Raw genomic sequence first — 23,218 nt, forward strand, 5'->3', positions numbered from 1 at the left:
GTGGTTTTCATTTATTTCTTGGGAGTATGCAGCACTAGGTTTTTAAACCAAAACAGCACCATGAGTAACATAACGTGTAGTTCTTAGTCGGTGGTTAAATGTGTAAGCTTCTGACTATGAAGTCTATGCAACTACGGTCTCAGCTTGTTGAAAAGAGAAAGCACCTGTGATAAAGCTGCTTTGGACTGCTGCAATGACAGGGTCAAAACTGTCTAGTGTCCCAGCAGCATTTAGCTGCTAACAGCGTTCCTGTAATCCACAGGCACTGTCCAGCTCATGGATGCACCTGGGAACATTTCAGCAACTTCACCAGCGTGGTGGTTGTTGCGTATCCTGATCTCTTCAGAAATAAATCCTTGTCACAAAGCGGAGGGAAAAAATAACCCAAAGCTTGGTCATTTTAGTATTTTACTGAACAGCGCTCCATTTGTCAGTTGTATATCAGCCCTGGTGATTTACCTGACCCATGTATGAACCCTGGGATGCAATGCTGCCACAACATCAGGCTGCATGAACCACCTCCTCTGCAAAAGGCTGGGATTTGAAGAAGGTGTGGCAGCCTGCAGGGAATGCTTTCTACCCTTTTCGGAGATTCTTTCAGGTCTGCCTACTCCACTGTTAAAGAAGAGACTGCCCTGTCTTCAGACACACACGAGCTAGCTGTGAGCATGCCAGCTTTGGTCCTCAGGACAAGCGCTACGCTGGCTGGAGAGGGCTCGGGCTGCTGCTGCTGCTTCACGCTGCTGGCTTGGAGGCTGCCCATGCCGCCCTGTAGCTGCTCACCTGCTTGTAGGTGGCCTCGGGCAATCATCAGCTGCGCCCTTTAAAGACCAAACCCACGTCCACCCCTGTGCGGGCCATGGAGCTGCCATCAAACAGCACAAGGGAGTAAAGTGGAGTCAGTAAGGTCCGCTGTACTCAGCACTTGGGTCATGCTTGGTGCTAAGAAAGTGGTTGAAGGGGTCAGGTCCCCAACTGCCGCAAATTAGCGTAGCATCAGCAAAGGACAACAAAACATATTTATCCCTTGCTAGTGTGCTGACAGGCCAAACCTATTTAACCTAGGACAGATTTTCCAGCTGGATGGGTACATTTTGCATACCAAACTCCAGGAAGCAGTAACAAGTGACTCAAATTAACCAGGTTCAGGAAAGCTTATTAAAACAAAGCCTTTAAACAACAGCTACACAGGTAACAGGCTAAACACTGACAGAACTCAGTGGAATACATTTCTTTTCCTATGCTGCTGCTGGCAGCCACCTGTAATATACATATACAGTTTTAAAGAAAGATTGCAAAGTAAGTTTTCAAAGCTAAACAGCAGCAACCACACCAGCAAGCAGTCTTAGCTTACTTAAATTGGAGTTTTCCATTAAATGATCAATGGACTTGCACGGCAGCAAGTAAGCACAAAAACTAGTGGATTATTTATTCGTCTGTCACTGGAAAAAATGCACAAAAGAGCTATACATAAGAGCCTTTGCCTATAAAGCAGACAGGTGTAAATTCTGAACGAAGTTTTGGCTTGTCAGTTCCAGCTGCACCACTTGCAATCTGACATTAAAAAAGCATATATAAAGACTCCACAGCCCCTCATATTCACTTCTTATGGAGCAGCCCAGCTCCTAAACTACCTACTCCATGGATGGTCAGAAAGAAAACACTTAAAAGCGCATTGCAGGGCAACGGTCTCAGTATTTCATCTTTTGTTTTCCAAAGGCAACTTCCTGGAACTATTTGTCAGCACAAAAGAAAAAAAAATTAAATTAAATAGGCAAAGTTACATTCAATATAAGTCTTTCTCCCAGAAAATGGGATACAGAAAATAGCAAAACTTTCTAGCCAACAAAATACTGTACATTTTTCCCCAGCTCCCAACTGCAGCCCCACATTTTCAAGAGACACCAGCAAACCCTGCATTCTGTGTTTTAAACTGAAACAACGCAATGAGATGACTAGAAATATTAGAGAACTTAGCGTGCCCTCCAAGGGATGGATGTATGTTCAGTTAGGTAAACAACGATGAGTTTGGAAGGAGGAGAAAGCAGCTTTGTACTGCTCTTCCTAGTGCAGAAGGATTCAGGCAAGGAGCTGCCAAGCTCAGGTTTAGAGTTCAAATGCCGGGAACTTGGCCTTGGTTGGCACCAGCAGGTCAGCAAGAAAGTAAATGGTTCCAGCCATTCCTGAGAACAAGAAAAAACAGGCAATGTGCTTCAGGAGATTCTGTATGAGCACCAATGCTATTGGTTATCTAGGGTGCGAATGAGTCAGGAAGACAGAAGACAGGAAAACGTTTTCAGAAGGACCTAAGATAATTTCCAAAGTCTGAGCCTAGGTTTCCCAAGCAGCTTAGGTACTTCTGCAGGGAGAGCATTTTGAAGTTAATTAAATGTTGAAAAACACCTGGGAAAACACGATGGGTCTCCCCTCGTCCGGCTTTACCTGGCTTAAGAATCTGAACGTCTGCAAAACTTTGGACCCCGTGATACTGTTGCCTCAGATCCTCACTGATGCATCTGCCCTTGTTTGTTGGCCTGCAGCAGAACTAGGGAGACTCAGGTTACCTGAGGAGCCAGTTCTTTCAGCAACACCTGCTGATGGCAGACTTTTGGGGAGCCTTTAGCAAGAGTGACAAAGTTCTACGGGAGCCAAAACGGCCTACAAAAGCGGCCCCACTTGTTCTTCACTCATGTTTGAAATAGAACTGGAAAGCCCATGGAGGATTTTAATCCTTAAAAAGGCACAGAGGAGAGACTGCCTGAGAAACCAGGCTATGAGTTACCATATGGCAGACTTTGGCCCACACCCATTAACGAATTCCCCTGCGGAATCTGTGCAGGAGGCCCAAGAGGACAAGCTGCTCCCTCCAGCTGGAGCTACCAGCCTGTCTTACAAGAATCTGCTTCTGTGAAAGGGTAAAATCAGTGAACACAATTTCCCTCCCATTCTTTATGCTGAGTTTTGCAAAGACCTCAGTGGAACATGTATTCATTTTTTTTCAGTGCTGGACTGGCTCAGGCCCAGGAGCAAAACACAAGCTTAGAAATGGAGGTTACCTTCAAAGAGCGAGAACGGCGTATCTGGAGTCCGACACCCGTGTTGACCATAGCTTAAACACCACTCGGCAAACTGGGAAAAGAGGAACAAAAAGCATCTAAATTTTCTTGGAGATGTGTCTTAAAACAAATACCACCCTCATCTTCACATTATCCCTTTGCAGAACAAGGCTTCTGCAGGATATTCCTTCTGTGCAGGCTGTCAGGCAATGACTGCGCTGCTCAAGGACTATGCTGGTGGAGCTGGTCAGAGCTAGCTGCACTTCTGCCATGCTAGAAATGAGGCTTCAAAGGAAAGGGCCGTGATGTAAAATATGCAAAAGTGAATAATCCTCTCTCCCTTCCTCACGCAGGCTCTCACCTTGCAGGCCCTGTACAAGTATTTCATGTTCTGAGTGAGGTTGTACAGTGCTAGGAAACCGTAGGCATTGCCAGCCGTCCCATGACAGAGCCCGTAGCCTTTCTTCAGTAACCCGTACTGCCAGATCACTTCTGCGCACTGCAGGGCATCATTTAGGTACTGCTGTTCCCCAAACACCTGTAGAGACAAGAAATATTCCTCCACACTGAGCCAATTTCCTCCACACAGAGAGAGCATCCCTGTCAGGAGGCCTGGGTTAATTAGCTCCTCTCCTGCTTAACGGTACGACTTTGCTGCCTGTTTTGGAGGATGTTTTGATGTGATGAATGGGGCTGTGTGACCGTTACTTACCATACTACTAGCTATCACCATCAGCCACCTGCAATGGGACACCCTGCAAGGCTGATGGGTTATTTTCAGGAATAAATTAAAAAACATAATTTAATAATTTAGAAAACAATATAATTATAAAAATCATTAAGAAAATGAAGTCTTTAAAACATGATCTGCTTCAGTCAGTGGGCCCTGCAGGGTGATGATGTTACTTCTTTGTAAGAAGCCATCCTGCCTTCAGTCGGGGGGGGTCTCATATGTTTTCTGCATGATGAAATTCCACATTTAGGGGCCCCCAAAGGATCTTTACAAGATCTCCGGTACCTTGTATGCCTGGAGAAGCATGTAGATAACACCTGGTGCCCCATGGCACCAATGGACGAGTAGGTCTCTGGTATCATCGATGCAGGGAGGGTAATTGCCCGATGGGAACTTGAGCTGGCAGACGTAATCCACGCTGGGTTTGACTGCGTTGTGCAGCTTTACTTGGCTCACTCCCAGGCCAGGCTAAAAGAGAGAAAGTGTTAAATCCGGGAGACCGTTCTGTCCCTCCCTAAAAGGTCCAAAATCCACCTGAAAGGTAGAAACAAAGCCACCTATGGCTATGTCCCTTCTTGCTCCTTGTAAATGAAGTGTTTTCTTTAGTCCAGGCTTTCACGTGTCCCAAGTACCTGCTTGGCCCCAGGCTGCCCTTCAGCAGGGACTCGTTCCCAGATACCTAATGTATCCCCAAAAACAAAGACTTCCCCAAGAGTGTGATGCAGCCCTCAAAGCAAGAGAAGAAAAAAGTCTTTTCCTGAAGAAAAGTAAGAATAGTCTCAGGTACCCGGCTTTGGAGTAAAGAGCTAAATTGTATAAAAACAGCATTAAGGGTGAATACCAGGAATGATTCCTAGCACCTAGAGCGCCTCAGCTCGGAGCTGCTGGGCCAGCCCCTCTGGCAGGCTGTGATGTTGCGTTTTCACAGATGTTTCTAGGTAATTGCAAGGCAGTGACTTCACCACTGACCTCAGATGAGAGCAAGGGAGAGGCTTCAGTGTCCTCTCCAAATGAAAACTGCACAGCTCTGACCTCCTGTGGCAGGCTGCAAGGAGGACTCCAATCTAGGTATCACGCAGTTCCCAGGCTGATAACTTGGAAATTAAAAAGTCAGTACTTGTGCTGTAAAAGCACTGGAGATAGGAGTCCAACATCCTCCTCTCTGTGTTCCCCTTGTCTGCTTCCCCCAAGGGTTTTTGTACGTTATGTTCAGCTCATCTATGCTCTTTGTGCTTCACACAGCATGGCATTTTATGGGAGACTCAGACTTAAAAAAAAAAAATTAAACAGCCTAAAACTCAGTGCAAATTTGAGCTCACAGCACACTGCTGTCTTCCTTGCCCCCAGTCAACTGTTCTTTACTCCTGGGCAATAATCACCTGCCATCCTCTTCTGCAAATCTCCTTCTGCTTCAAAAGCACCAACCACCCCTTACTCTCTGAGTCATATAAGGGAGTTAAATTCACAGGAACTCCGCTCCTGTATATAGGCATTAACTTTGAGGCTCCTACTTCAGACCTGAAAAAAAGCTCAAGCCCTTGAAACCTGGTGAATTTTTTCCACCTGCTGTGAGTTAGGTCTAAAAAAAAAAAAATACCCCAAAAACCCACACCTATATCTATGAACCTTGCTATGTTAAAATAATTTGCATCGCTCAGTGGGCACGCTTAATGCTTTGAAGATGCAATGTTGTTTATTGCTGTTATTACAGAGCTTAAGCACTGTAAATTTATGCACAAGGTGACCCACACAGGGGAATTATCACGCTGATTTCAGAGCTAGGGAAGGGAAGATTCCTAGAACTCCACTGAGTCGCACAAAACTGTAAGAAAGACAGCATCAAAGCAAAAAGGCACTGCAGCTCCCAGCTGCTTTATGGAAGTAAAAAGTCCCACCACTTTAACGTTTAGATAGAAGGCCTGATTTTGGAAGGCATTTCCCACTTTTCTCCTATGCATATAATCTCTTTCACCATGTTTTTCTTACAGATTATTGTTCTGTAATGATCTGAGATTGCTCCAAGTAACCAACTCAACCAAATAATGCAGAAAGCCTCCAGATACCAACAAAGGGAAATACATTATAAGTAATTAATACAAGGTAGGGATGCTCAGACCCTGCTGACTCACAGGCCTTCACTATGTGAAAGTGCTGGTATAACACAGATCCTACAGATTTCCATGGAGGTGGAAAAAACAATCTCACATACTTGGAGAAAACCATCAAAACTGGTGATACAAGATCAAACACAGGAGTAAGCCTCTCAGGCAAGGGGTCTTGCCTAGCCTGACACCACCATGAGCCTATTCAGATGCCCCTCCTTGTAGGAAAGTGAAACAAGTGCTACCAGCCTCTTCCCTCCAGGTGCCTCTTACCTGCATGAGATAGTAATAAATCCCAGCCAAGCCATGGGCCGCCCCGACGTAGTACTCCTGGTACCACTCGTACATCAGTGGGCTCTTGGTTGTAAAATTCCTCCTTTTGGCCAAGCTCTCTCCAGAGGCCACAACTGCTTCACAGACCTGTGGGTGGGAGGAGATGTGGATGAGGGAAATGCTGCTGTCTTGGAGCCAGCACAGTGGGTATCCTGATAAAGAACAAAGCTGCTGTTAACTCCCCTCGTGCAGTGGGGAGCGTGGGTGGAGTGAAAGTGATGTCAATTCAGTCTGGGCATTTATATAGAGTAAGGGGGGGAGGAGGGGATGTACTGCTGCTTCTCTTAAAAAGAACAGCAGCAGGGAAGCCTCAGTGTGGTTTCTCACTTGTTGCCAGAATTGTCTGCATCTGGCACTGATTTTTTACCTGCTCAAAGGCGAGCGGGATGGGAAGAGACAGCTAACAAATCAGCAGGTGGCTACTTCAGCCTCCACTGTTGAGAAGCCATAGTACCTGCTGAATGTGACTTTGAGGGATCTTTTCCTCTCCAAAGTGCTTGTTCACAAAGAGCAGTGCATAGAGGTAGCCCATGCGGCCATACAGCAGTTCGTCTGGCACTCGAGGGTCAACCTTGTGTAGGTGGAGCAAACTATAAAGAAAAATTCATGAGGGAGATCAGAGGACAGTCAAAGCCGTGTACACAGGCAGTGAGACCAGAGCTAAAAAAAAAACACAAAACAGTTTGTCCCCCAGTCCTGCCCACGCCCTGAGATCTGTCAGACAAGTCCCTGTGTCTCAGCGTCCCAGTTACGCACGGTGCAAAATCTCTCCTTCTCTGCTTTTTGTTTGGCTTATTGCTTTAGTCTGTTTAGCTCCCTGCAATGCTGCATGCTAGAAAGTCAAGCTAGTGCTGCACATATGTGAAAAAAGCTCACCCCTTATTCTCCAAAGTCTTGATAGCAAAGCCCCTTTACTGCTATGCCTGCAGGTGTCCAGAGCTATGCTGTCAGTGGAGGGAGAGGTGCTTGCGTGAGCTAGAAATCTAGGTAAGAGGTGGGGAGAAGCACCTGGATACGTTGTTTAACATCAAGCTTCTGTAGGACATAGAAGAAACCTTCTCTAGGAAGAGTTAAACAACAGTGGACCGCTCAGGAGAATATGAGTGCTGTGGGCTGCCTGTGGGGCAGCCCCACAATGACAACTGCTGGGCTGGCACCAGACTTTAGCCCACAGCTGCAGAGTGGGAGGTCTGCTGGAGTCGGAAACTTTCTGAGCCATTTTTCTGTCTATTATCATGTTGCAAAGTTGGTGATATTTCTGTTGTGCTAATGGTGACAGAGCTCTCCAGGATGGTACTCCATAGTCCAATTCACTCTCAGTGCAACTCTTCCTTTTTGCCCCTCTCCACACCACCCTCACGGCTGGATGTCCTTCCATGTCAGAGCAGCAGGCAGGGCTGTGCCTGGTTCTAGCTTTATTTTCCTGTTCATCTCCAAGAAATGATGGCACTCTGAAAAATGCCATCACTTTTGAAACACCACCATAAGCAGCTTCAAGGCTGTTTCTTCAGCTGATTCCTGCTGTGGCTACAAGAGGGAAAGGGCTAAAACACGAGAGCACTGTGTGCAGGGCTTCCCCATCACAGCAGTGTGAGGAACAGAAGAGGTGCTTTGGCAGCCCTTGCTGCCAGGCAGAACTAGGTGCTGCAAGGGAAAGAGGCAAGCAAATGTCCCCCAGAGCACAGAGAAGATGCTGGGCTCTGACTCCTTTTGGCAGGAGAGTCTCCCTTGGCACTGGACTCAAAGCGAGCAGAGATATCAGAGGAGAAAGGAGAGAACAACATCTCGAGGTGGATTGGCCCCGTCTCCTCTTGCATCGCTCCCTGGGGAGGTTTCTCACAGACTAAACCCAAGAGACAGCTTTTGCACACAGGACTAGGAATAATCAGGGTCCTGGCAAGCCTATCTGGCAGGGATCCTGCTCCTAGCTGCATGGGCTGAAGGGAAAGCCCCTCTGCTTCCCTATGTCCCCTGTCCCCATGTCCAAGGAAAGCAGATGACAAGGAGGGCTTCCAAGGAGGAACGCAGCGCTTCAGCAGACGGGCTGTGCCCAGCGGCAGGCTGGTAGGAACAGATGCTGTCTGGTGACGATGCTCAGCTCTGAGGATGTCAGGAAAATGTCAGGTGCAATAGCAGGAATGGGTGGCTGCATAAACAGTAACACCCATGCTAGGGATTTTCAGCAGTGTGCATGTCAAATCTTCTCTTACTGAGGAATCTGGAGCAGCTACTATTCTTGCTCCCTTCACATTACTGCTTCTGCTTCTAGCTGCCTTCCCAGCCAGGGCCATCAGGGGAGAAGCTTACCAGCAGTTTCTGTCCTTTAGATACATGGGGCAGGGCTGCACAGCATGTGTGCAGTGAGAGACACCCAGGGTGCTGCTGTACAGACTACAATCCGAATGTGTTTCTCAGGTGTGAGGGGGTAAATCAAGGGCCCTGAAAGAAAGAGCCACTGCTCGCAAATCAGCCTGTTATCTGAACTGCCAAAAATCACTAGTTTCTGGTCAGAGGGAAAGTGAGGCCGCTGCAAAGCAAGGGGGGGGGGGTTGTACACCACTGGCTCTAAAAGCACACCTCTGACCTGCTGAAATGGTGCGACACAGCAGGGAAAAGAGCTCCTGGAACAAAGCTCAGATTTTCACATGGTCTCGGAAAATGGGCTGCCCTGAAATGTTACTCTCCAGAGCATAAAAGCACATTTCTTGGTCATGAACTCATTTAGGCGAGAGCAAGGGGAGAAGAGAAGTAAGCTCCTGTCTTTCCCACTGCAGGGAGAACCTGGCTGATGAATTCTCTCCTCAGTACCTGAAGATGAGGTGCTTTAAAAGGCAGAACAAAATGGAGAGAGGCTCTCCTTCTCCACAGCTGTAACAGAAGTGCACCTTCCAGACACTGCATAACTTAGCAACCCTTCTGGAACTAAACAGCATATTCAAAACCCACTTAAGAGCTTTGACCAAGGGAACTATTTCTCAAAGAGAAATACTCTCTTTTTAAAGGTAGCATGGTCAGGCTAACTGCTCTGGGAATTGGTGGTAGAGCAAGGACAGTGTAAATGTTCCTTCAAAAATGACACAATTTTCTCTTTCTTCCTCTCAGATGTATGAAGAAACCCATTTCCAAGGCTCTTCCCTCATTATGCCATTAGATGGCAGTGCAGGATTAATCACGAGTTTCCATTCTGCCACAACATTGTAAGCAGAACAGGGATACGTGAGGGGAAGATCTACAGCAAGAAAAATCATGGATTTTCCATAACTTGGGGCTTATGTACTGACCACAACTGGCTGGTAATGCTTGACAGATCGGTTGCCTTGTTAGCAAATATATTAATCATAGTGAGATTCACCACTTTGACACCATCTTAAGCAAAACCCAAACCACAGAGTATTTTAAGAATAAAAAAGGGAGATCTGTCTTCACACTGACCATATCTATGTAATGAGGAGCTATTCTTAGTTGAAGGAGTGGGAACTGGGTGTCCAAGTTATACCAGACCCTCAGATAGCCATCCATGGTGTTTTTAATCCATATCATGCATGACGTGCTCATGGCTGTTTTAAGGACATTCAGCGTCATTCTGAAGTGCCTGGGTTTTGTCTTGTTTGTGTGCTGACCGCTCATAAACAGCATCTCTACGCAGGGCTGTTTCTCACCCTCTTAAACTTATCTCCCTTAAGCAAGAAAAGCTTGCAACTGCAATCTACTCCTCTCTTTTTTTTTTCCTTCCTTTGCTATTTGCTGATCTGATTGTAGGACTGCTTGTATGTCCTGTTTTTTCTGAAGTATCCAACAAAAATACATTTGAAAACAGTTGAAGAAAGGCAGGAAATAGAAATAAATGAATCATAACCAGCTGCATTCAGCAATTGAAAAGGATGCTGTCAATCATAGGTCTAAGTCAAAGCCAACTAACAAATACCAAGTGGAAGCAAGTGACACGCTTCTCCTTTTTATCAAAATGGCTGTGAAGCTAAATTTAAGGGTTCCGAAAAAATCCCAAACCTCCCATTATTTTTATTTATTTATTCTTTAATTTGGGCAATTTCTTCCCTGTGTTACCTGAATTATTTCTAAAGTGGCAATGACAGCTAAGCAATATCCTTGCTCCCCTACCTGCAGCCCCAGCCAGGCAAGCTACTTCAGGGCAGAAGTTTGCGTTGCCTTGCTATGTTAATGGATTCCCTGCCTCTAAGACTGTGCCAAAATCTACTCAGGCTTGGAGGAGAGGGCCTGGAACAAGCCCAGACCAGTTCTACAAGCAAGTGCAGGATGAACGTCAGGTCGAAGACATAACCACGCGTTTTACCGAGTGATGCAGTCTTCTGACTGCTTCTGGTTCTGCAGTTTGTGGTAGACGACAGCAGCCACTGCCAGAGGCCCAGCGTCTCCGCACAAGAAAGTGATGGATCGTCTCGTCAGACAGCTCAAGCTCTTCTTCACGTACTCCTGGGCCACGTGGAGGTAGGCTGGGTCTCCGTACACATCATAGAGGTGCAAGTACAGCAAGGCAATGCCTGCAAAAGGAACACTAAGATTGTAACCCCCAGAAAAGTTTGCATCTTGGTTGCACCTTGGCTACTTTAACAACCCTAAAAGTCTGGCCCTCAGCCTCATCTCAGGTGTAACCCCCTGCTGCAGCATCCACAGCTGCTTTTCCTGCTTTGTGACCTCTTTGTGCCTCATGCTGCTCCTGAGTGGGCTGCAAGTGGAGACAAACAGCAGTGTCTGACCCAGGAAGGCCTGGAGGACAGCAGAGCCCCTGATACACAGGTTACACGCTATTTTGGTAGTTGGGAGCAAAAGAGGAGACCTAGACAAACCCATCTAAACCTACGAACTGCACCTGGGACTGTGTTGCAAAACAGTGGAATTAAAAAAAAACAAACCACCAAAACAGCAGAAAACATCAGGCAAGACAGAACTTGTGGCAGAGTGGTGCTGAGGTGTTTCCCTGTCTCAACTGCTCTTTCCCATGCCAGGAGGTGAAGGGCTGGGTCCCTTAGCTTGGATTTGATTAAAGTGACAGATCATCAGCACTGAGAAGCATCCTACCTGGCTCTATTTTTTTTTATTTTTACCCTTCCCACTGGGAAGTATCAGCAGGACTGCTACAACTCTGTGGACACCAGCTGCTGATGAGCAGGTCCCGAGCCCTCCTAGAGGGGCTAGTGCATCCTACTAAAGGAAAGAAGCTGCACATTGTTGTTGAGAGTAGCCCTGGCTGGAAAAAGATAAGCTACCTGGAATGCTGGAAACAGCTGCATGGTCTTCCCTGGATGTTTTCAGTGGGGTGGGCAGTTACAGAAACAGCTCTGCTACTAAGAAGTCGCATCAATTGCTATCCCTGGACTCTGTCTGCCCTGCCTCCATCCAGCTCTTGAAGCTTTTAGTATGTAACTGTATTTGAAAGGTCTGCCACGTTCAAACATCCTTCTGATCTGGAAAGCATCCTCGAACATGCATTGGAGAAAGCTACTGGTCTGTATCCCCCTGAGAAAGGCTCCTTTCTCTCCTCACCAGCAACCATTTCTGTGAAGCCATGGGTTCTGTGTTTAAGCCTAAATTAATTGAGCCAACCTCCGCAGATTTTGGTGTTGCAAGGCGGGTAGGGTAGGAAGAAACATGCTGCAAAATTACTTTATAAGGTACCGAGGACAATTTTAAATTTAGATCACTTTCTCATTTTGCATGGGTAATCTCCAAAGCTTCGTGCTACAGACAATTCAATTTCACATGTATATTAAGGGCAAATTTCCATTTCCCACTGAAGTTAATAACCTTGTCCTCTCTCAAAGCAGTTTAGTGTCAGTATTTCCAGGGAGAGAAGCCCAGCTGCATGGTACCATCACTCAGGTTTATAAGGACATGGACATGAAGCCCTTCTTTAAAGAGAACCCTCCTCTTCCAGCCAGCAAATGCAAAGCGACTCTCCTTGATTTATTTAGCACCTAGCACAGCCTCTAGGCTCTTAATAAGCCTGATAGCTGTCTGCGCACAACTTGCACTCTTGAGTTATCTGCTTTAATATACAACTTTTTGCTTTCTAAGTAGCTTCTATTCCCACTGCCATCATACCACCCTAATTATGTACATAACTACCACACCAAGAAAGCTGCTAGGACCGAATTCCAAGAAAGTAAATGTCTCACCATTGTTTTCCTCTGACTTTGTTGCCTCTCCTCTTTTAAACATTTCTCACCATCCTTCCCTCCCAGCCCAAGCATTCTCCAACAATCGCTCTTTTGGAGAAGACTCCAAAAAACGTTAACCTGTATTAAGGGATAGGAGTAAAACCTTTGCTTGCCCAAATCATTTGTCTTTCCTTCTTCTTTGAAAAAGAAAAGCTGTCAAACTGCATCTAAAGACAATTTTCTCAACTCATGCCTCAAGGAACTCAAGCTCCCAGGTCGATCAGCAGGGCATGGGGCAGTGCTGCCTGCAGCTTGCTCTGTTGCTGCCTGTGAACCCAGAAGTAGGGAAAATCAGCAGAGGAGAGCAGAAGCATGCACAAAACCGCGGTGTTTACAGATGTATGTAGAAGGATATAAAACGCAGTCACCTGCGTGGGAAATGTTGCATACTGACCTGCCTGCCAAGATGCAGATGGTCATTTCAGAGGCAATGCAGTTTGCAGACAAGAGTTCCCCCAATGGCCTTGGCTCAAGTAAGCTGTGCTACTCTGCAGAAGTTAACCCACAACTCTGCCTCAATCCCTCTCCAATACCTTCCTCACCCCAGCTGTGAGGTTTGTAGGGTTTGCAGGCTGACATGGTGGGTTTTTGGTATGCTTTCCATGCCATACAAACATCGCATCCTTGATCAAATGGGACCCTGTAGACAGTGGATCGGCTCCACTGCCATGCACCCTGGAGGTCTGTGTTCAGTGTCACAGCTGGAAATGTCTGTGACCTGCTTTGGTGACCTCTGAGACTCCTGATTGTTCCCAGCAGAACTGCCACACTGCAGCTGTCATCTGCTACTGCCAGAATTTTAGGGGCTTTGTTCTGTTTATCAGTTATTATTGGTCTTTCCTCTCTATACTTTCTCCAGACTTCATTTTTTTTTCTCCTTGCAGTGTAAGACCTTGCTGCACACCCACATGTGGCAGAGAATGCATCAGACATCACTTGGTGGTGCGGGACAGTGGTGAACATGTGAGCTATTGACAGCACATCCTTTTAGTAGGGCTCTGATAACCAAAACTGCCGTCCCTAGGGTGCAGGGAGCCAATGCACTGGAGAGAGAATGACCGAGACACCTGCTAGCTGCAGAGAATCACGAGGCAAAAATCAGGTCTGTGTATCTCACATCAAAGCCTGTTTATTTAACATCTTCATTAGGATGGTGAGCAGCATCTCTCTCCTCTTGCCATCCTATATGAGCAGATGTAGAGGGTTGCTTTGTGTTAAAGACTTCTTTTGGGGAGGCACAGGAGGACACTTAAATGCATGCACTGGGAACAGATGTGTTTGCATCAATCGGCTAACGCTGATGGTCCTGATTTTAGAAGCCATTACCTCCAACAGAGCAGACATTGCTGTAGACAGAAGACAAGTTCTTGCTGAAGAGCTAAAGCACTGCAACAGGCTGAAAAAAAACCTCAATCATATGACCATTCTGTTGGTCAAACAGAAGTAAAGCTGTGTATGGACTTCCCCCCAGGTTCCTTCTGTTGGGTTGCACTACCACTGCCAACAGTTTTGCTGGCGGGAGACAGCAGTGAGACAAAGCTTCCTCCTCGTGCTGGATGAAGACGAGAGGAAGCACTGCTTGGTGTCAGCTCTGCTGCAGCCCCCTTGTTGACAACACAGCAGGGACACCCACGAGACTGCTCTGAATGCGCCTGCTTTCCTTTGTGAAAGGACCACGCTGGTTCAGCTGCTGGTGCCTGACAGCTGACTCCAGTTCAGGTGCTGGACAACACCAGCAGCTGACCTAGCGTGGTCCTTTCACAGATTTCCCCAGGTTGCCACAGGAGGAGATTTTCTGGGTCACTCAGCCAGCCAGCACCCTTAAAGCAGGATGTCAAATTTAGAGGGAAGCAGCAGAAACTGATCTCTGCACATAGCAAGAAAGCCTGATGGTTTTTAGTGTGAAACCTGATGACATTTTAATGAGTTAGGCATGGGGTAAAAGTTACAGAGGGGGTGGAAAAGCTCTACTGCCCAGCTCAAAGGATAATGAGCAACTTTTCTGGTGCAGAGGTGTGGGATGTTATCTCACACTCACAAATGCATGCCAAAGGCGTGCTGAATGGGAAAATGAGCTGTCTTCTATAGAGGGTCTATAGTCCTGTGTTTGAAACTGCCTGGGGGCTCCCAGGTGCATTTTACTGCAGCTTGCCTTCCTAGTGTGTTGTGGGATATGGGGTGTCTCTCAGGATCCCTCAGCATCTCCGACAAGAAAACCTGGTAATAACACTTTTGTAAAACTTACTTTTCTCCTTCCAGGAAAAAAAAACAAAAACCAACAACCCTTTACCTCATCACCGAATCCTAGAAGAGGATGGGTTAGAAGGGACATACAGAGGTCATCTGATCTAACACCTGGAATTACAGCCAACTTCAAAATTACACCTCATTGCTCAGAGCCTTGTCCAGTCTAATACTGAGCATCTCCAAGAATGGAGATTTCACACAAACTACCCACCAGGCACCTGGCAGGATGTGGGTGACACAAACCATTCTCTTCTCTCTCTTCAAACGCAGCCCCACTGCATCTTACTCTGTAGGGATTATCTGAGCGTTTCTGTTTTTCTGAACAGAGCTGTAAGGGGATGCAAGTTCTCTGGGTTATGAGGTTAAAACTGGGATATTACATTGAAGTGAACGAAAGGCATTTTTCCAGAACCTTTCTTGAACTGGTACTGTCAGAATTTCTACTCGTTCTTAAGTCACTTTTCTTTCATCTAGCGTGTCCTTTGAAGAGTCCTTTCAAAAGGCAGCTCAGCCCTTCTCTTCTCCACTTGCCTAGAGGCCAGCCAAAAGCTGCAGCAGGGGCAAGCCACCTGGACTCACTGGTTTGGTTCAGAAGCCCTCAAGCACTAAAAGCCATGACTAGTATGCTGCTAGGGAAGGGAATGCTTGCATGGGAAACAAATCCCAAAAGCACTGCCAAAATATGCAGGCAGGAGAATCTCCCCCTTTTACAACATTTCAGAGGGCAGACCACCCCATCATCTTGGGACATCAACAGCCAACAGGGAGCAGACTCAGGAGCTTCCTAGCTTTGATTGTCAGCAAAGAGGTGACAACAGTGAAGTCTGACTTGTTCTATTTCTTTTCCACCATCTGTCCTTCCAGTCTAGGTAGTCTTTCAAGCACAGCTTCCTGCGCTACAAGAAAGACCAACACATACTGGTAACTCTTAGGCATCCTCATGTTTGAAAACAGGCAAGAGCGTCGTACTTCTGCAAGGATTTGAACTGCTTCTGACTCAAAATTAACTTAGGGCAGTTTACCTTTCCTCAGTCAATACTTTGATACTAGTGAAACAGATGAAGACTGCAAAAGCTTTTGCAGCAGTCTAGCTAAACTGATTATAAGACAAAATGGAACACAACAGCTGAGCCTGATCTACAGCCAGGCACGTACCAGGCTTTGCCTACAGGGCCCTGATCCCTATGGGGAACTGAATGAAACCGTAACTAGCAGATTCAAACGTGTTTTGAGGGCATTCAGCTGTACACTGGATAATCTGGATCCGAAGTGCACTGTCACTGCCTCTGAGCTGAAAATGCAAGTCCTACCTTCCCTCTGCTCCAACTTCACGTGCCAAGAAGCTGTGGCTGTGTGGGGGAGCAGGGCTCTCAAGTGTGTTGGGAAAGAAACAGGCACCAAAGTAAAATGCCAGCATATGCTGCATATTACAGGGTGTAATGTAGTACGCTCAAGTATGTTACATTTCACGCAGAGTTTATGCTAAGAGAGGCACATTTCAAATCTCTCTTATTAGCGGTCACAAGAGTGCGAGTTGATTTCAGGCTGCTGGGCAATGATTTACATGAGAAGATACTCAACAAGCCTCTTCTACTTAAGCAATTAAGGGAAAAAGCTGCTGTCTTGGCCCAATTAATTTGCTCTCTGGAAACCAGCACTGAATAAATTAATATAGCTAGGATTAGAAAAGAAAGGAGGATGACTCGCATACAGTGTAATATCTGCAAACTTCACTTCTCCGGCTGTGACCTGCAGGAAATCTGTCCACAGGCTTTTTCTAATCCTATTAGCCAAGGCAAGAAGGTTGTATGCCCGAAGAGGAATGATCCCAGGGAGGAAAAGAAAAGAGAAATGCCTCTCAAGAAATCGCTTTCTAAAATAATAAAAATTAATAAAAAAAAAAGAAAGCAGAAATCCTACCGGAGCTCACAGCCACTGTCACTTTCCAACATGAAACTCCTTAAGGCCACCCTACGGAAAGGAAAGTGTTTACCTTCTCCCTGCAGACTTTCAGAGTACACCTAACATCAGCTAGCTGTCCTCCTGCTTTACCTCCTGAATTCCTCTGGCCAGAGGTAGACTCTACTGCCAAGCCAAGCAGTGTCATCACACCTGAAGGCCATCACCACATCCAGAGCACTTTTCACATGAAGGGAGCTGAGGGAAGGCTGAACCCCTCTCTCCCAGGATGAACTCAGCCAGTACTGAACAGAAATTCACACGCAGCAGCATCAAAGTGCTGCCAGGCAGCAATTGAAAAGAAAAAAAAAAAAAAAACAACACACAATAGTCTTCTCCCACGCTGGAATTCAACAGTGGCATGGTAGCATTTCTTATGAACTGTGTTGGAGTGCTCTTAGTGCCTGTTTACCTTACCAAAATTTTCAAGCTGCCATTTCTGGTGCTGCTTTCACCAAGCTGCAACATTAGCTTAGCGTCAACACAATGATCACTATTCTTCCAAGCAAACTGTTGGCATCAAGTTCCATTGTATCTAAGCACGAACCAGCCACGCCCAGATTATAACATGGAAAATTACCACTTAGGATTGCAGTGTATTGAGGAAAAAAAAAAAAAGCCACGACAGCAAAAAAATCCTGCAGCAGTCACAAAAGTAACTGCACCTATCCCAAGATCCCTCCCTAGAGCCTGGCACAGTGCAGAAAAAAGCGCCTTGAAAGCTGACAAAGCGCACAGCAGAAGCCAAAAGCCAAAGAGGATGAGGCAGAGAAATGTGTCCTCCCTGGCTCCAGGGGGTAGGAATAGGGTGGAGAAGGTAGGGCACGCTCCCAAAGTAGGGAGAACACATTGAAAACGCACCACAGGAAAAAGACAAGCTCCTGGAAGCTTAGGATAGAAGAGTTTGTGCGAAGAAGGCTTCCATCCATAGTTATATTTGGATTTCCGCTCCCTCTAGCAGCTCCAAGAGCAGAACTAGCCCTGGCTGAGTGGAGGGGCACTACCTGGGGAGAAAGAGTGGTGCAATTTGACAAACAGCATCGCAAGATAAAACTCAGCCCAAACCAAAAAGATGGACATTAGCTCAGGCTCTAAGCTCATGACTGCCACTCTGCAAGAAGGCCTTACAGGAAAATGGCCTACTATGCATATATACGTACTTCACAGAGTAGTAATTGTAAATACCCTCACCTAGTTCCTACATTTGGAACTAGTCTCTTCAAAGGCTCCAATACTTGCTCTCAAGAAGATACATTCTAATCCTCTGGCTTTATTTGTTGCAGAAGTTTGGCACTGTTACTCAAGATCTAGTCTTACTTACCCTGCAATGCTATGGTCCTCCCTCTGCAGTTTGAGTTCTGCTGCCAAAAAAAGGTGAGTCACTGAACGACGACCCCTTAGTTTAACAGATTAAACCATCATGCCGGAGAAGTGCCATTCATGATACAGATCTACTGTCATCAAACTACAAAGAAACAGGGGCTGACTTAGCCTAACCTTGAGGACAGCTTCAGCGGGGTCAAGCTCCCTTCAGACCAGATGGCTGATTTTTGTGCCCAGGGGGCCACCCTACCTGTCCAGCCAGTGTAAGCCGTGCAGTCCTGTGGGTCAGCAGACTTGAGGCCCCTCTCCATCTGCTGGAGCAGCTCCCTTATTTTGTTGTTCAGACGCTGCGTGAACTCAGGTGTCAGCTGTGCAGAATCAAGAAACACCGGAGAAAAGCACCATCAGCACACTGGGGAAGGTCTTGGTAAATGGCTGATTGCGTGTGGAAGAGCCGGGGGGGCACACACCAGGGATCTTCTCTAACTACTAGTAGCATTTACCTCCTAGCAAACATCTGAGAAGTCTTTGCTGGCAACTGCTACCCCACCACCACCAGGGCCATGCCCTGCCCTGGGGCTGCAGTGCCAGCACCTGTAAGGCCTCAAAGCCATGCTGGAGGAAGATAATTTCTTCTCCTGGCTTTAAACCATGGCCAGGCTGGAGATGGGCAGGTTGGAAGCTATCTTGGAAGTCCTGGGCACCTTCTTCTTTCTGGAAAGCTCTGCTGGGATAGGATTGTCAGGTCTTTAACCTCTCAGGAATAACTGGGCTACCACACCAGAGAGAGTGAAAAACCTACAGAGGGTTTCCGTTACCTCAGGTTTTGCTAATGTCACAGGAGATGCTCCGATAACTGCCCACCTTGAAGGAGGACACAGCGGTCGAGCTCTCACCTTACCATGGGCACACGAGGACCATGACACCACACACACACATCCTCACCCGCTGCCACCCCCGACAAACAGACCCTCAGTACAAAACACAGTCACCACCTTTAATTTTGCTTCAAAAAAAGAAGAGAAAATCCACTTCTTTTTGCTGTTATTTAAAAAGGCCCACCTTGTGAACCACCCCAGGGCAGCCCCCCCAGCCTGAGGGGCTTCTCCCCGCAGCCACCGCCGGGCGCGGGGCCGCGCTGGCAGGGACTCGGCGGGCGGCCGGGGAAAAGCGACAGTCCCCAGCCGCTCCCCCTCACCCAGCCCGGTCACCGCATCCCCACTCACCCGCCCGGCGGCATCGAAGTAGCCAGTGGCCAGGGATTTATCGTAGTCCGCATAGGGGTTGGGCAGAGCCCGCTGCGCCATCATGGTGCCGGCCGCTCGCTGCCCGCCCCGCCCAAATGGCGGCGGCCGCCGTGAGGCTGCGGGAGGCCGGGCCGAGGAACACCGCCCCACAGTGCCAGCCCCGGTCCTATGGGGCCGCGTGAGGCTTCGGTCGCGGTCTGAGACACCTTGTGGGGCCGATGGGGTGGGATCTTAGGGTTTTAGGGGTCCTCTGAGGGTTTGGGAGCCATTTTGGCTGGCTAAGAGGGACATAGGACTGGGGAATTTGTGGGCCCCTTGCAGCTGGCTCTGGGGGGTTTTAGGGATCCTGTGGGACTCCCTGCAAATGTTCCTGTGGGGCTTGGGAACTCTGTCAGGTTTAGGGGATGCCTTTTGGCTGGACCTGTGTCATTTCAGGGCCCTATCTAGCTGGTTGTGCGGGGGTTTGTAGGTACTATGTGGTTTAGGGCACCATTTAGCTGTCCCTGTGGTGTTCTAGGGGGCCCTGTGAGGCTTAGGCTGTGTGGTAGCCGCATGAGGTTAAGGGTCCTGGTGGGGTTTAGAGGCCCCATGTGTCAGGTCCTGTGGGGTTTGCAGGCCCTGTGGGGCTTGAGGCTCCTTTCAGTTGATGCCAAGGGATCTGGGCGCCCTGTGAGGGTTTGGGAGCCATTTTGAGCCTCTCTGAGGGACGTGGGGAATTCATGAGCACCTTGCAGCTGTCCCTGCAGGGCTTAGGGGCCCTGTGGGACTGAGGGGTTCTCTGCAAGTGTTCCTGTGGGGTTTGAGGTACATTTTGATTGTTTCAGTGGAGTTTGGGGACCCTGGGGGGTTTAGGGGATACCTTTTTGCTGGACCTGTGTGATTTGGGGGCCCTGTCTAGCTAGCTGTGTGGGGCTTGTAGGTGCTGTGAGGTTTGGGGTACCTTTTGGCTGGCCCTGAGGGGTTTAGGGGCTTCCATTGGGTTTAGGGATCCCCTTTTGTCTGGACCTGGATATTTTGGGGATATTATGTGGCAAATCCTGTGGCATTTAGGGGGCCTTGTGAGGCTTAGGACGCATGGTAGCTGCATGAGGTTAAGGGGCCTGCTGGGGTTTAGGGGCCCCATGTGGCAGGCCCTGTGGGGTTTTCAGGCCCTATGGGGCTTGGGGGCACTTTGTGGCTGACCCTGTGGGGCTTGGGGTTCTTGTGGGATTCAGGGAATCCCTTGTGGCTGGCTCTGTGGTATATGCGGCCTATTGTGACTGACCCTGGGATTTAGGGGACTCTGGGGGACTTAGAGGCCCCATGTGACTGGCCCTGTGGATTTTGCAGGCTTTGTGGGGTTTGGGGCTCCTTTTGACTGATCCTGAGGGGTTTGGGGGCCCTACAGGGCTTAGAGCCCCCATGCAGCTGCCCCTGTGGGGTTTGGGGCTCCTTTTGGCTGGCTCTGAGGGATTTGGGGGCCCAGAGAGTCAGGCCTTGTGGCATTTAGGAATCCCTGTAGTGTTCAGGCTGTGTGGTCAGCTGTATGAGGGGGTCCTGTGGGCTTTGCAGGCCCTGTTGGGTTTTAGGAGTCCTGTGGGGTTTAGGATTCCCTTATGGATGTCCCTGTGGGATTTGCAGGCCTTGTGGGATTTAGAGGCCCATTGTGGCTCCATCTTTCAAGCTTGAGCCCTGTGGGGTTTCAGGGGCCCCAGTGGGGTTTTGGGCCCCACATAGTTAACCCAATGGAACTGGAAGCCCCGTGGATGTGGTACCTGCCTGATGCAGGTGGTGACAGAGAGTCTGTCCCAGGAGCACACGTTGGGCCCTGCTCTCCTCCAGCAGCAGCACTTCTTTACCCTGCTGTGGGGTCAGACACAGCACAGATCTCCGCTTGCTGCTGCTCACTTCCAGTGCTGCTGCTTGTTGCCTGTGCTAGCTGAGCTGCATCATCTCTGTGACAGAAAGGTAGGTGACCATGACTTCCAGCCCTGAGCAGTGCCACCTGTCCTGCTTTTTATCCCAAATGCCCCGTAGCAGTAATGTCCTGGTGTTTGGGGTCTCCCTGCAGCCGTCCTGTGATGTGTGTCCCTGTGCACCATGTAAAGTGAAAGTCTGTGGGATGGTGTTCATTAGCCTGAATTGGGCTAAGTTGCCCTTACGTGCTGTGTTTCTGATTCTGTCTGAGGTCATACTGTGCCCCATTCCCTTTCTAACCCTGCAGACCTTTGGCACAGCGTGGCAGCCCTGCTTAGGGTCTGGCTTGCTGAAGTGTACGACTTTTTGGTGGCTTGTAGAGAGGTCTAAGTGCAGTGGCATCCTCCCATGTGGGAGCTGAACCCATCTGGGTCAGTTAGGGGGAAACATCTGCTTTAAGAATTTTCCTTTTGGTGGCGGTCAGGAACACCCATGGGAATGCATTAGGCGATTGCATTCATGTTTGGGGCAACTGCTTTATATTAGGGGTTCTGGTTTTCTGACCGTATGTCTGTTTATTATAATCTGTAAAATCAGAGCTCAAAGAAAAAAAAATACTGCAGGGAATGTTGATAAACAAGCACAAAATAATGTAGGGCCAGGTTCATAGCCTGTGTTAGTCTTCCATCTGCAGGTCAAAATTATATTTCCTACCTTCCTTCCCCCAGGCACAGTTCAATATAAACTTTTAGTGTAAAGAATGCTACTTCAGCTTTAGAATCTTTGTCTTATCTTTGATTCCTTCCATATTTTCTTTTCTCTTCAGATCACTTCAAGAAAAAGATGCTTCTCCCCTACTATGCTGCATGTTCTCACCACCAACTGAATTTTGTTTCAGTGTTATTTTCTAAACGTTTGTGGTCACTTTAGGCTTTGATGGAGTTCTTGCCCAGGATAAGTCCAGAGTACCTCACTGTGGCTGTCGCTTGGAGCCCAGGTAAGTGACTCTTAATAACTTGCCTATGCAGAATAGGGCGGGAAAGAAGCAAATGAGGTGAGGGAATCTGTTCCCATGTTCTTACTGCAATTTCAGTCACTTTGAGGTGTTAGGGTGTGGAGGGGGGGACTTTCTTGTTTGTTGCATCTGAAAAGGGTCATGCTGGATTCATCGGGAAAAAGTGATGAGAGAAAATATATTCAGAACACATCTAGAAACTACTTTTGTGTGGAAGCAGCTGTCAGAGTAGACAGAGAAAATGGAAAGAAAACAGGCTTCAGTTGGTCTTCCTGGCAGTCCCATCCCGAAGCTGTTTTTAGAAAAAAAATTCTGTTCCTGAAGTGACTTGCAATCAATGGCTGAAAAGATGTCCCAGAATCTTTCTACAAGTGAGAAAAGAACAGCGTTTAATATTTCCTTGTCCACTGCAACAGCTAAAATACAAATCTTTACCATGTTTTAGCAGCATAAGAGTCCTGGGTGTTGGTGGTCCCTACTAGACTGGTAGCGTGCCTGTGGGTCCTGTAGTTACGTGACTAAAATTCATGTTTCACGGTTCTCCCTGAAGAAAGCATCAGGATGCCTGAGTGTGTGTTCCTTCCTTATCCTGTGATGATGCAAATTCCAAGTCTCTGCCAGTTGTTAGAGCTGCCTGCTGACTACCTGGCGTCCTGCCTGAGGACTGCCTGACCCACCTCCTGCCAGAGAGGAAATGGCTCCTCCTGGGGGCTCTGTTGGTAGGCATCCTTTGGGTTTGTAACCTCACCTACAGCTGATCTCCGGTCAGCAGATGCCAGGTTGGGCAGTGTAGATGCAGACTTGCACGTGGCCTTTCCAAAATGGTGGTTTGGCATCTACCTCTCCCGTCAGGGTCAGACTGACCTCAGACAGCGGCCTCCCTGCTGTGGACCAGATGGGCTTGGCGTGGTAACCCCGTAACAATAATGCAAGGCTTGCTTGTCCTGGTTTTGTTACTGTGTGCTGGATGTGAGGGAGTGCTGTGAGCAAGGATGACTTGTCCTTCGGGGCCTCCTGAGATAGAAAAAGGAATTTGTGAGGCTCCATGTGGAAGTGTTTCACAGGGCATGGTCTGTGTGTGTGTGTGGGGGTATCAAAGAAAACTGCCCA

General features: G+C 47.9%; 1 protein-coding gene across 1 annotated transcript; it reads right to left on the minus strand.

Moving 5' to 3' along the window:
- Window positions 1–1,404: 1,404 nt before the first annotated feature.
- LANCL1 (LanC like glutathione S-transferase 1) lies at window positions 1,405–19,324 on the minus strand. The gene is made up of 9 exons (XM_035536728.2): window positions 19,177–19,324; window positions 18,201–18,318; window positions 10,537–10,744; window positions 6,679–6,814; window positions 6,165–6,311; window positions 4,075–4,257; window positions 3,418–3,594; window positions 3,057–3,129; window positions 1,405–2,183 (listed from the first exon to the last, which is right to left on the minus strand). The coding sequence occupies exons 1-9, from the start codon at window positions 19,258–19,260 to the stop codon at window positions 2,107–2,109; spliced, it is 1,203 nt and encodes a 400-aa protein (XP_035392621.1). The 5' UTR covers window positions 19,261–19,324; the 3' UTR covers window positions 1,405–2,106.
- Window positions 19,325–23,218: the final 3,894 nt, after the last annotated feature.

The sequence above is a fragment of the Cygnus atratus genome, chromosome 6 (assembly GCF_013377495.2).
Source record: "Cygnus atratus isolate AKBS03 ecotype Queensland, Australia chromosome 6, CAtr_DNAZoo_HiC_assembly, whole genome shotgun sequence".
Classification (NCBI taxonomy): Eukaryota; Metazoa; Chordata; class Aves; order Anseriformes; family Anatidae; genus Cygnus; species Cygnus atratus.